We start from the raw sequence: 12833 nt of genomic DNA on the forward strand, positions 1-12833 counted from the left end.
GTGAGCAAGAGGGTAGAAAACTAAAATTACCACGTCCTTAATTGATACTTTTTACAGTCAATGGTTTCAATTTCATCACCGCTTTAATAGTCAACGCAATTTTTTTTTCAACAGGTGGAGGAATAAATCCTTGCCGCTGACGACGCTTTCGGCAGTCATGAACGTACTTCGCACGCACTTCGACATTTCAAAATAAAATTTTACATTCACCAGTCTTTGGAATAAAAATAAACCATCCGTCTTATTTGCTTCAAAATGCATGCTCACTATATATACCAAGAAACATTAGCCGATTTCAGTCAAAAATTGGTGTAGTTTGCTGAAAGTTTGAGGAAATTTAATGCTTTCGTAGAAATGAAAATGAAAAAGGAAATTTACAACGCTAATTTTCCAACAGTTTTTCCACTTTTATATGTGTTTATAAAGAGAAAAATCATTAACTTTTCAATTGTATATTTGTTTGTCATGATAAGGACAGTGTTTGCATTGGAGCAACTAATCCCTACTATTAAACAAAAACTGAACTCCGTTTCAGTTAGTAGGTTAGGATCTTTTTTGATAAAATTTCGAACAGAAAAGTGAAAGTTTGAGTAAAAAATCAAACAACGGAGGTAGATAATTTAATTGTCACTAGCAACCATGTTTTTTAAAAGGGATCGAATCTCCCGAGAATGACCTTTAAATTTGTATTTGTATTTGTTTAATATCACATCATCTGACATATAGGTGGTCTTGATGATAAACTAAATATAGTATGTACACGTAATAAAGATCACTCTTGTAGCATGTTTATGCTTGTCGACTAAACATTCACCAAAAGTGATCTTTAAAATTAACTATAATAACCACCCCGGGAGAGTAAACTGAAAAAATCCGTAGATTTCCGTAGATATTTTCAAAAATCCGTAGATTTCCGTGGCTATTTTTAAAAATCCGTAGATTTTGTCAACGGATTCGTATATCCGTAGAAGTAGAACAAATCCGTAGGTCTACGGAAAAATCTGTAGATCTTCTCAGCCTGTTCAGAAGCCAGATTGAAAATAAACGCGCGCGGCATGTATTACTTTTTTGCATAAAAATAATCCTGAATCTTTTTCCCCACATACTTTGCAATTGAAACCTTGCCATGTTTGTGAAACAACATAATCTAAAAATTCTTTTCATGCATAAAAGCAGTACAGACATGCGGCATTTCTAATTTCTAATGGCTGCTAAAGCAGAAGTACCGGCAGCAGTTCTCAAATATCTTCCGAAAGATGATGCATATGAAGTAGGGTTTGCAATCCCGGGAATGACCTTTTCCTCGAAAAATGTTCCATATCATATTGCAATGAAACTAAATATTGTATCAAAACACGAAACTTACGTCGTAGAAGTGTAAAGCAGCTTCGAGGTGTGTATTATACGAAGCAAATATTTGCTTGATATGACGATCACTATTTCCTTGCGTGTAATATCAAGTTATTTGCTTAAATTATTTGTCAAAAATATATGCTGTTTTATTCGAAAAATTAAGAAATATTTTCTCGTCTAATGTCTTTTTTTGCTAGTGAGTTTACTACTAAGCGGATAGTTGCTCGAATTTTTCTTTGTTTATTGACAGCAATTTTTTTAAACCTTTTCACATTAATTACGTAGGCATTCAAATGCTTCAAAACCTGCGAATCTTCAGCAAACTAAAAGTATTGGACTCTTCAGTTTTTAATGAAATCTAGCAAGAGCTGTAATCGGTGATTTAGAATTATTCTAGAAATCGGTGATTGAGCGATCTTAAGCAAAGTTTTACATAAGGAAATTAGGTACATTATTTGGGCTTGATGAAAAATTTCAGCAGATCTGAGGCGATTGTTCGATGGTATAAAAATCCTGAAACCTACTCTTCTGCTAACATTCGCTACAAAAATCGATCATAAATTTCTGGAGTGAACTTGAATAAGTTTTGTTTTTATTCCGTGTTTCATGCGAATTGATAATGGAATTCTAAACGATTGTTTGATACCTTTTATTATTAAACTTTATTTGAAATCTCATTTTTGATAAGATTTTTTATTCATTCCCGGTTCCCGGGAAATGAGATTTTTCATTCTTGTTTCCCGGGAATATTGCAAACCCTAATATAAAGCACATACAACTATACAACTTTTTCTAGTTCCTTCATTCTCGCTTCTACATTTACGAAGTTGGTCGTTTTTTCTCTGAGGCAATGAAAACAACCAGCCTCGTAATCGTAGAAGCGAGAATGACGGAACTTGCAAAAGTTGTGTAGTTGTACGTGCTTCATATGCATCAGCTGTCGGAAGATATTTAAGAACTGCTGCTGATACTCCTGTTTCAGAAGCCAGACTGGAAATGAAAGCGAGCTGCATGCCTGTGCTGCTTTTATGCATGAAATGAGCCCTGGGAACAGTTGGACGATTGATAAAACGACCAACCACGTGGTAGTGATGAAGGTGTAAAGGCCATATTTGTACATTTTTGCGATATATGTGTATGTGAAGGGTGCACGTGGTTGGTGGAATGGTGTTGCTTTCGAAATAAATTTGGACTTGATTGTTTTCATTCAAATATTAACTATTATAACATATTATGTCGTACTGTTGATACTAATACTAATAATAATGGAATCAAACGATGTATTAATCATAAACATATGTGTCGATTTTTACATACATGACGTTGATTTTTACTATACATGATTGAACATGAGAGAAATCTCAAAATGGTACCTTACGGAAAGACGCAGTCCTGCGTCAAAAATAGTTAACACATAGCTTTTCCAGGTTTCTCCACGAATTTAATGTTTCGTAATGATAGGATACAGTTAATGTTGCGATAAAACCTCTATAAAATTTCAATAATATCAAACATTCATTCATAACTTAAAAAATGCCAAATTGAAAAGAAACACGAAATGTAGATTTGAAAATCTTTCAAAAATAAAAAAAACCGTAAATCGAAAAGAAACAAATAAAATATTGCTGATATGCGTGTTTTATAAACAGATTTATTACAGATCTCAATACTTGGTAACCGCACTTGCCAATTACTTTCAACAAGTACACTTTTTATCTTTTTAATAAACTCCCCCTGCTCTTATCACATCATGATTAGGACAAATGAAAAGTACGCGGCATTCCGCTCCACAGTGGCGTCACTCTTAACGGCCGTAAATCTCCACAATAAAACTAAATCCATTTCCCCGCTGCGATTTCAAATGAATCGTCGTGTAGTTATAGCCGGGACCACCGGCCTGCAGGAAAGCGTAGCCACCCTTACCGTTGATGTACTGATCAGTGATGTTGATTGCGGTTATATTGCGACCAATTTGACCCTGCAAGAAAGAATAGACCGGTTATTACAATAAAAAAAAATTCATCATCACAATTGAACTACACACCTTGAGCGGGTACACCAAATCCATGGTCTTGACCTGTAGCATCGATGAGGACTTGGTGGCGATAGTGCGGTTCAGCATAACATCGTACGGAGTTTTGGAACCGAAAAAGTAATTGTTACTCTGACAGTACACCAGACCACCGAAAGCAATCAAAATAGCGACCAACACTAGGCACTTCATCGCGACAATAAAACCGAGGAAATGTTATTTCCGAAAGTTATAAATTTTGCACGTTCGCCTTTCTCACCGTTAACTGATATCGGAAGCCAAACGGTTGGTTCGTTTTATAGCATCCATGCCACGATGAGCAATATATTGTTCATGTACTTTTCTGGAAGTCCGGTCTTATCTTATCGTTTTGCCGATGTACCGCCGAAGATACAGATACTTGAATAATTATTTGCCGGGAAGCTATGCCAAATGCATGGGACAAAGTAACGCGGCTCGTGTTGTTTACCACGGAAACAGCCTTTAGAAAAACATGTATGCTTACACTATTTATGTACTTGGTGAAATGGGTTATTGTGAACACCATGATCTACTTATTGCTTTTATTGACAATTTCCTCAGAATACTTATAATAAATGCAGCCGTGAAAATTCAAAACCTGTCGCGTTTTTAGTATTTCAGCAAATTGCGTAAGGGTTTGAGTCACTGCGGCACTGAAGAGGGGACTCACCTGTAGAGATAAATTCTAACCTTCTTGTTTGGCGAACAATGAATTTTAATGTGATAAGGTTTGTTAACATGAGAAATCGTACGAGTTTTGTTGTTACGGAGTAGCAAGAGGGTAGTTACAGAAGTATTTTTCATGACGAATGCAACAACAGAGTTCACATTTTCACTTGATTTAATAATTTAACCTAATAAAACTCGCCGTAATTGTTTTCGCTTCTTGGAAATAGTCAATGAAAATTATACCACACGCATCCCAACGAACCGATGTCATGTTTTATTTAATGGATGGTTCTGTCTTCACCCTTGTTTTATTTTTTGTATGAATTTATCATTGCGAACAGAAATATGTTTCATATTCTGTACCTCATATTTCATATTATTAGAAGTATGCTCATCATCTCTATGCTAGTGTGTAAGTTCCTACCCTTTCGCTTCAAGCTTTCTATTCTACTCTGCCGAACCTCTCTCCTTCCTGCCAATATCGCCAATTACAATTCCCTGGGGGAGTACTCAACATACGTTCGTTTGGTTAGTTTTATTTTAAGAGGGATTCGATTGATGTATCGTGTCGAGTATAAAGAGGTGGGCTTCGTCGTCTTGTACATGGTTAGAAACCGAAGCAAAAAATTGGTTTTACTGTTAAAATACTGTTTACACTAAACCGAAACTTAAATTTTTAAAAAATTTTGAATAATCTGTAAGAAAAACCACAGGAAGAAAATATTGAATGCATTTTTGTTTTCGTTTTCAGCTAACGCTCGGAAAACTTACCACAATTTTTGCATGAAATCCTTAGAAAGTACCTTATGTAGTGATAGTTTTTTACTGATTTTTCATTTAAACTTTTATCTGTCAAGGAAATATCTGCGTAAAATAATCTCAGAGGTTTTCCCAAATTGTAAATCAATATTAGGAAAATGAATAAAAAAAAACAAATTAGAAAAAAAAGACTTGGGAGACCTGAGTAGAAATACTGACCTGGGCAGTATATTTATTGACAATTTATACACCAAAAAATATGATTTTCTTATTTGTACTAATTTTTCGAATATAATTGCTTCCGTTTTCAAAAGACTTCATCAGCTATATTGTTTGTAAGGGCAAACTTTCTTGTTAAACCTACTTCAAACTAACTTTCATCAAACTTCTATGCAACCTTCGCAAAGGTTTGATAACATCAGCAACAGCTAACATCAAGAGCATTCACTAAGGCGACCACTTAGGTTGACAATTCACATCACATCTTCCGCATCCAGTGAAGATGATGGCTGTCTCCACTAAGTGAGCGACATTCTGATGGCGAAACAAAAGAAAAAACACAATGACGTAATTACCAATTAGACTTTTAATTTAGTTTCTTAATTGTTTTCCAGGATTCGTCTTGTTCGCTCAAATTAGACGCTGGCGGTTTGCTGCACCCTTTTCCCGTGCTGCACGTGACACGTGATTTTCTATGCCTGAGTCACTTTCTTTGACTTTATCTCTAGCTTGCCTAGCGTGATAACAGAGTTAAACATCCTCTGTTGTTTAGTTTCATTTTTTTCTGAGTCGACAACTGTTATAAACCTTCGATGATTTAAAGGAAGATCGATTCGACAGAATAGAACAAAACTCTCACTGGCGGTGTCCGTTGTTTCATTGAACTGTTCCGACTTTCAAAAGTATCTGAATTTAAACTGTCGTTGTCGTGGGATAACGATGCATGCAAGCCAATTCCGAATCTATACGATCCAATGTTAAATGGGGAACAATGCAGTGGAATTAGTGCCGCTCAATTACCGTATGATAATTACAGGTACTCCTCATTAGAGACCAACCAAAGTTTCGTTTTTGCTCTTCTTATGTATATGTATAGATATGTATTACAACGAATGAAAACACGGATGTGACTGGATTTTAGTTGTCCGATCTACACAGGTTTGGCTGAAGGTGGAGGGTTGCATCTGAGACAGGCTGCGTTATCGATGAAGGACTACGCAAATTATAAATCATCGGTACTATGTACAGGGTACCACAGTAGAAGTTATACACACATTTGAGTGCCTACTTCGCATCGGGAGGCCTACCCTGTTCATCAGCTGTGTTTGTTTTCATTGCGACAAATTTTATAGTTACTTGTAAGTGATAAAAGCAGTGTTTCAGAAGGAAGCTGTCACATCTGAATTGGAACAGATTACTCGTGTACAGGACCATCGAACGATTCGAGAAAACTGGCGCGGTTATTTCCAAGTTGAAACCGGGTAAAAAACGAAGTGCGCGGGCTGCAGTGGTGATCAAAGCGGTTAAAGAATGTATTCGGCGGAAACGAACCCGGTCAGCAAGAAAAATGGCTCGTGAAATGAACATGAGTTATAACACTATCTTTATCTATTCTAATTTTATGGCATAAATAAAATGTATCACTTTCACGGTGACACTCTGTACAAAAACAGTAATAATAATACGAAAATAATACCGTTTCTATCGATATTGATTATTATTTGCTGGGAAGGGATGTTCGTACGAGAAAAACCATCCAACATAAAAAATAACCGTCTTGAAAAAGACGATATATTTTTAATAGTAGGAATGATGGCTTTGAATAGTTGGAATTATGTTCAGTGAAGATTATTGAAAAATTTAATATGCAACGTAAGACAATTCTATTATAAATTTTTTATTGAGATGCGATTTTGTGCTATTATTTTATTTGAATCACGAGTCATTTTTAACAAGGGCTTATGTAAAACAGGTATATTTCGAAGTTTACAAATATTTTTGGAGCCACAGCGGTTTCTTCGATCGATGTTACGTTTTGGGCAAAGTTGCAGATTGGGAGACTTTACCAAACGTTCCTTACTGACAAAGTTTATTATAAGAGGGACTTGAATATTTTATGAGAAAGGAGTCTAATCGAAACCTTGTTCCCCGTGCCAAGGTCGCCAAACATAATTCTTGGAGAAGATGAAGATTCGTTTGGTCAGTTTGACTATAAGACTTATTTTGTCAAAAGAATAGAGTCTTCTCGAAACCTCGTTCCTTCAGCCAATGTCACACCATAGGGTATTTAGTGGGGAGCCTGAAAATAAACCCATGTGTTTTGTTGCAAGGTGGCGATGACATCTGCTAACAGACTTCATAGCTAACTACCTGGAGACCGGCAGTTAGCTACCACTGGCGTGTTGGTGGTTGACTCGCATCACAAGTTGTAGCTCCAGAACTATCTGAGAGGTGGCTCCACAAACCGCGCCCCAGAAGTCCGGGTATTCATACATTTTCCGAACTAAGTTATCTGGGGTAGTGTCTGGGCTTCTACTATCATGTCGCCCTTCGAGCGCACAAAGCGAGGGCATATGAAGAAGACTTGCTCAGCGGTCTCCTCCACATCCACGCACTCGGAACACACGGAGGACTTCGTGTGCCCGACCCTGTAGATACTGCCTGAAGCAGCCATGGCCTGACCAGTTTCAGGTGGAGGTTCATTTTTCCATGGCGCCTCCCGACCCATCCAGATACCTCAGAAAGTCGGTGCGTCTATCTACCCTTCGCAGATTTGGACCATTCCCGGTGCCATCTGATAATCTAGAATGGCCTTCTAGTACCTCGTATGCCCCTTGTATTACGTTGGTCGAATTACTCTACATCCTCTTAATGGCGATGCTGATAGGCATCGAGCCGGACAAGATACAGATTGCGTCGCACGACACTGTACGATACGCACTCGTAACCCTCAGACACATGAGCCTATAGGTACTTTTCAGTTTACACTGGCCCACCATACCTAAGTATAGATGAATCCAAGAAGTTTCCGCTTGGTACGGTACACCGCTGAGCTATTCGACGGCATTCGATTGCGTAACACTGAACGCCCGTTCTTTCGCGCTGGACTACCACTTCTGCCATCTTGGTGACGGAAAGAATCACATCCAGAGTGAACCAACCTTTTCGGAAACCGAACTGATTGCTTGTCAGATCGTTTACACCCTCTGTGTACTGAACCAGTCTATTGGGGATAGTCCTCTCAAGCAATTTACCGGGTCTCCAGGCAGTTTCCCAGCCTTCGACAGTAAGACCTGTATCCGTCGCTTCCACCGGTACGGAAAGATGCAGTCATCCAGGCACCTCTGAATGACTGCCCAGAATAGCCCGGGGCCGCTTTTATTGCCATCCTGATTGCCAGGTTAGTGATTTCATTAACCCTTACCTCCTTCTCAACCTCCGGTACGACTATCGTCGACCATTGGTCTATGGTCTATGTCTGAGATACTGGAACATCGGACGCGAAACTCGACCACAGAAGTAGTCCTTCGATGATACGCTCCAGCATAGCTGGTGATCCCTCTGCAGGCACGCCTTTGGTCTTGGACATTACGATCTTGTAGGTCTCACTAGGGATGGGCGAACGGCTCACTAACCGTTTATATAAACCGGTTCTTAGGAAAGAGCGGAAGAACAAAGGGCTCACGAAAATGAACCACGGTTCTTTGAACGCACCAAAACTGATGGTTCGCGTGAACCCAAAGTTTACCGAGACAACACAAAATGTTAACGCTTGTGAATCTTTGTGAACCATGGGCCGTTCATGTGAGTCAGTTCGGAACGCTGAGTGAGCGGTTCAGACCTACTCTTGCAAAAGACCCGTTTCGCCCACCCCTAGGCGTCACATCACGGATTCGTTGGTTCTACCCGTCACTTGTCGCCTTACGAGCAAAATCATTTCAAATCGCCTGTAAATACGCGAAAATTTAATCGACCATTTTTGATTTGAATGAAACTTTGCACTCGTATTTGGCTTAGCAAACTGAGCATTTTTCACAGGTGGAGAGATTTTTTACACCCATGAGTTACATCCTAAAAGGGCGTATGCCTTTTGGCATAGGTTTTATTCGAAGCATTGTAGCCCAGAAACCGTTGGTTGTATAGAAAAACTGTCTGAGAATGAGTTGTAGGGAATTAAAAATGCATCATAAAAAAATATCCACTGTACAAAAAAAAATTGTTTTTGACCAAAAAAAATTTAAAATAAATATTAAATTTCAATTTAATAAAAAAAAGAGTTGAATTTTTTTTATTTTTTTTTTAAAGAAACTTGACGTTAATACGCAACTTTTAAAAAAAAGTCCAGGATGGAGAAATGAAAAATATTTTTTTTATGGTAGATTAACTTTTTTATGAAAATTCTAATTCAAACATTTTTCAAAATATTTGTATTCTGATGATTTTAAAAGATGCAGAGAGTCATTTTGAATCAAAAAGCTCTTGGTAGTAAACATTCTAAAGGCATTTGTTTTCGAGTTATTTCTAATTTAAGCTCGAAAAATATAATTATTTAGGAAAATACACGTTTTTCTTAATTTGTCCATGGTTCTCCAGCAAAAACCATACGTTCATTGGAATGCTTGATCAAAAATATACAATTCATTCTTTGACAAAAAAACGATTGGGCGAACGGTTCTCAAGAAAAGAGTTAAATGTTCCAAGTGATATAAATATATATAAGAATCAAATATTTATTTTCGAGTTTTATTATCTTAGGAACATATTTTTTTATGACATAGATACTTTACAGAGCTATTTTCACCTTATATTTTATATACATCATAAGTAAATGATTCGTCATCTTTTGAAAACAGCTTCGTTTGTATCTTATTTTCTGAAATCGGAACAAAAGAGTAATATTTTTGTGTGGCAGCTATTATTATAGATTTTCTGAAAATATTGCTCTATTCTGTTACTCCTTGTTCATATTCTTCATATGATACCCAACTAAATGACATTTTTAATGAATTTTTATTACTTTTCTGATTAGACCAATCATACAATTCTTTTGCGCTTGTAATGGGATGTTCATGTTCTTTAGCTAAACTTGCATTTCCTGCCATTCGTTTTAATATGCCACCAATTGCATCGCATGGGCCTTTACCATGAGAAGTCGCAAAAAAATGCCACTCTGCATCGACGTTATATTTTGTTTTGAACTTGCAAAGACTTGCAAAGTTTTTTCTATTTTTATATTGTGAGGCAGCTCCATCAGACATTAATATCGCTTTTTTCAACTGTATTGTTGTTTTCAAAAAACTCATTAATTTGGCAATGATCACCTGAACCGCAACAGTATCATGATGGAGTACTTCCGATATTATGATGAAGCTGATATTCTTAAGTGTTCCAGATTCTGAATAGTAAACAACGAAGGGATGAATGGTGGCTTGACTGTCATTCCAATAACTACACGAATCACAAATTGATAAAGACGTATTAAAATGAGCTTGACTGCTAAATATTTTTAATTTTGCAATAACGTTTTCATTTAATTTGCGTAAGCTTGATGAGCAGCGATGATCAGGAAAGGGTTTACAGCATTTGGGCTTGGTGTATTCCATTTTCACTTTATTCATCTTCACAAAATGCAAACTGTTACTAACACATCTGGAGTAGTGCAATCGTGTTTATATACGAAAACAGATATTATAGGTAACCTAGTAGTTATTGGTTGCGTACTTTGCAAACAGTTATTATTAGTAAACAAGTAGGTAGTGTTGCACGACAAACATATTTTTTTATGAAACATCCGGCAAGGGGGAACGTGTAGGTAGGCTAAGGTTTAGCGCTTGAGTTATTTATCATTGGATTGGTTTTATTGTCAAAGAATGAATTGTATATTTTTGATCAAGCATTCCAATAAACGTAGGGCTTTTGCTTGAGAACCATGGACAAATTAAGAAAAACGTGTATTTGCCGAAATATTAATAATTTTTCGAGCTTAAATTAAAAATAACTCGAAAACCGATTCCTTTAGAATGTTTACTACCAGGAGCTTTTTGATTCAAAATGACTCTTTGCATCTTTTAAAATCATCAGAATACAAATATTTTGAAAAATGTTTGAATTAGAATTTTTATTAAAAAATTAATCTACCATGAAAAAATTATTTTTCATTTCTCCATCCTGGACTTTTTTTCAAAAAGTTGCGTATTAACGTCAAGTTTCTTAAAAAAAAATAAAAAAATATTAACTCTTTGTTTTTTTATTGAAATTTAATGTTTATTTTTAATTTTTTATGTTAAACAATTTTTTTTTGAACAGTGTATATTTTTTATGGTGCATTTTTAATTCCCTACAACTCATTCTCAGACAGTTTTTCTATACAACCAACGGTTTCTGGGCTACAATGCTTCGAATAAAACCTATGCCAAAAGACATACGCCCTTTCAGAATGTAACTCATGGGTGTAAAAAATCTCTCCATCTGTTAAAAATGCTCAGTTTGCTAAGCCAAATACGTGTGCAAAGTTTCATTCAAATCAAAAATGGGCGATATTCGATCATAGGTCATTTGGCGCGATCTTGCTCTTACGTTGTTGTCTACACCGACTGGTGGTTGCTATTGTTGTAGCCACCGTCTACCTTCCAGTTCGTAATCAGGCCTGGGCTGGAGAACGTCACGTCGATGACCGACACCGCATCATTTCTGCTGTATGTACTTTTGGCCCTAACGTTGGCCAGATCTTGGTTGAGCTTTCAGCAAGATATGACCCCTCTGGCTCGTAGAGCGACTTCCCTACTCAATAGCCCAGTCGTTTAGCGTCGCGTTTTCCTGGACTCACCAGGCACTTGGGAGACTCCACGGGATCCTGCACCTCTACAACGCCTGTATAACTTCCGAGCCCCTTGTTGGTCCATGGCTTATGTCCTCCCTTAAAGCACCTGAAGCAAACGTTCGGTTGCTGTAGTATACCCAGGGGGCATACTTACCAACCGACCTTCAATCTTCCTTGCTTCAGTGCCAGGTTTACGTCTACCGACGGTAGTCGGAAAGTGACCACCTGAGTCCAGACCAGAGTTCTCCAGAGTTCTCCCGGAGGCGAATTGACTCTGTGGCCACATACCCCTCCCCCCGCACCCATATAATCACTATCTACAACATTGCTGAAGACATCACATAAATCGAGCAAACCATTGTGGCTCAGATATTTTTTTTATTTTTACATTTTTTTTCTCGTTTCTTCATGAGCCCAATCAACCAATAACGTTAAACCAATCTTTGATAGTTTTCATAAAAAACTGAACTTCTCGAGATAGGGTGTCGAGCGTCTTCGGCAGGTTTGTTCATAACACTGCTGCTGTAGGGTTAGCACAATATTCTCACCTAATGAGCTCTTGCCATTATATCACCTACAAAAGTGACAGAACAATGACTAATTAGACCCTCTATTTCTTTCTTTCTGTTACAATATTGGAACTCTGACGGTTTGCTGATACCAGAACAATCAGGATATCGGGAAGGCCATTCTTGTGAAACTGCATTGAATTTGGTGTTAGCAAAATGGAAAGAAACATTGAGCGTAAGGATACTATTGTTGCGGTGTTTTTGGATCTTAAACGCGCTTTTGAAACGATTTCTAGGCCCTTATTGTTACAAACTATAAAGCGCTTTGGAATTACGAGTACTGCATACAAATGGTTTGAAAACTACTTGTGTGACAGAACTCAAAGGACTATTTTCAATGATTTTACCTCTGATCCCATAAGGAACACTCTTGGTGTACCTCAGGGAAGTGTATTAGGGCCTATTTTGTTTATTATGTACATTAATGATATGAGAAGAGTCTTACGTTTTTGTGACATAAATCTTTTTGCTGATGACATAGTATTGTTCATTGCAGCTAAAAATCTCGAAGAAGCCATATTGCATTTAAACAAAGATTTGCGATCGCTGAGCGGATGGTTGAAATTCAAACAGCTAAAATTGAATACCAACAAAACAAAATTCATGATTA

The 12833-nt window shown here is 37.2% G+C and overlaps 2 protein-coding genes across 3 annotated transcripts in view; one reads left to right on the forward strand and one right to left on the reverse strand.

Moving 5' to 3' along the window:
• Positions 1–12833, forward strand: part of LOC129717165 (helicostatins) — an 85034-nt gene that overhangs the window by 58372 nt on the left and 13829 nt on the right. The window lies entirely within an intron of this gene.
• On the reverse strand, positions 2985–3671 carry LOC129717166 (probable salivary secreted peptide). The gene is made up of 2 exons (XM_055667009.1): positions 3398–3671; positions 2985–3331 (listed from the first exon to the last, which is right to left on the reverse strand). The coding sequence occupies exons 1-2, from the start codon at positions 3575–3577 to the stop codon at positions 3158–3160; spliced, it is 354 nt and encodes a 117-aa protein (XP_055522984.1). The 5' UTR covers positions 3578–3671; the 3' UTR covers positions 2985–3157.

This window comes from Wyeomyia smithii, chromosome 1 (genome assembly GCF_029784165.1).
Source record: "Wyeomyia smithii strain HCP4-BCI-WySm-NY-G18 chromosome 1, ASM2978416v1, whole genome shotgun sequence".
NCBI classification, from domain to species: Eukaryota; Metazoa; Arthropoda; class Insecta; order Diptera; family Culicidae; genus Wyeomyia; species Wyeomyia smithii.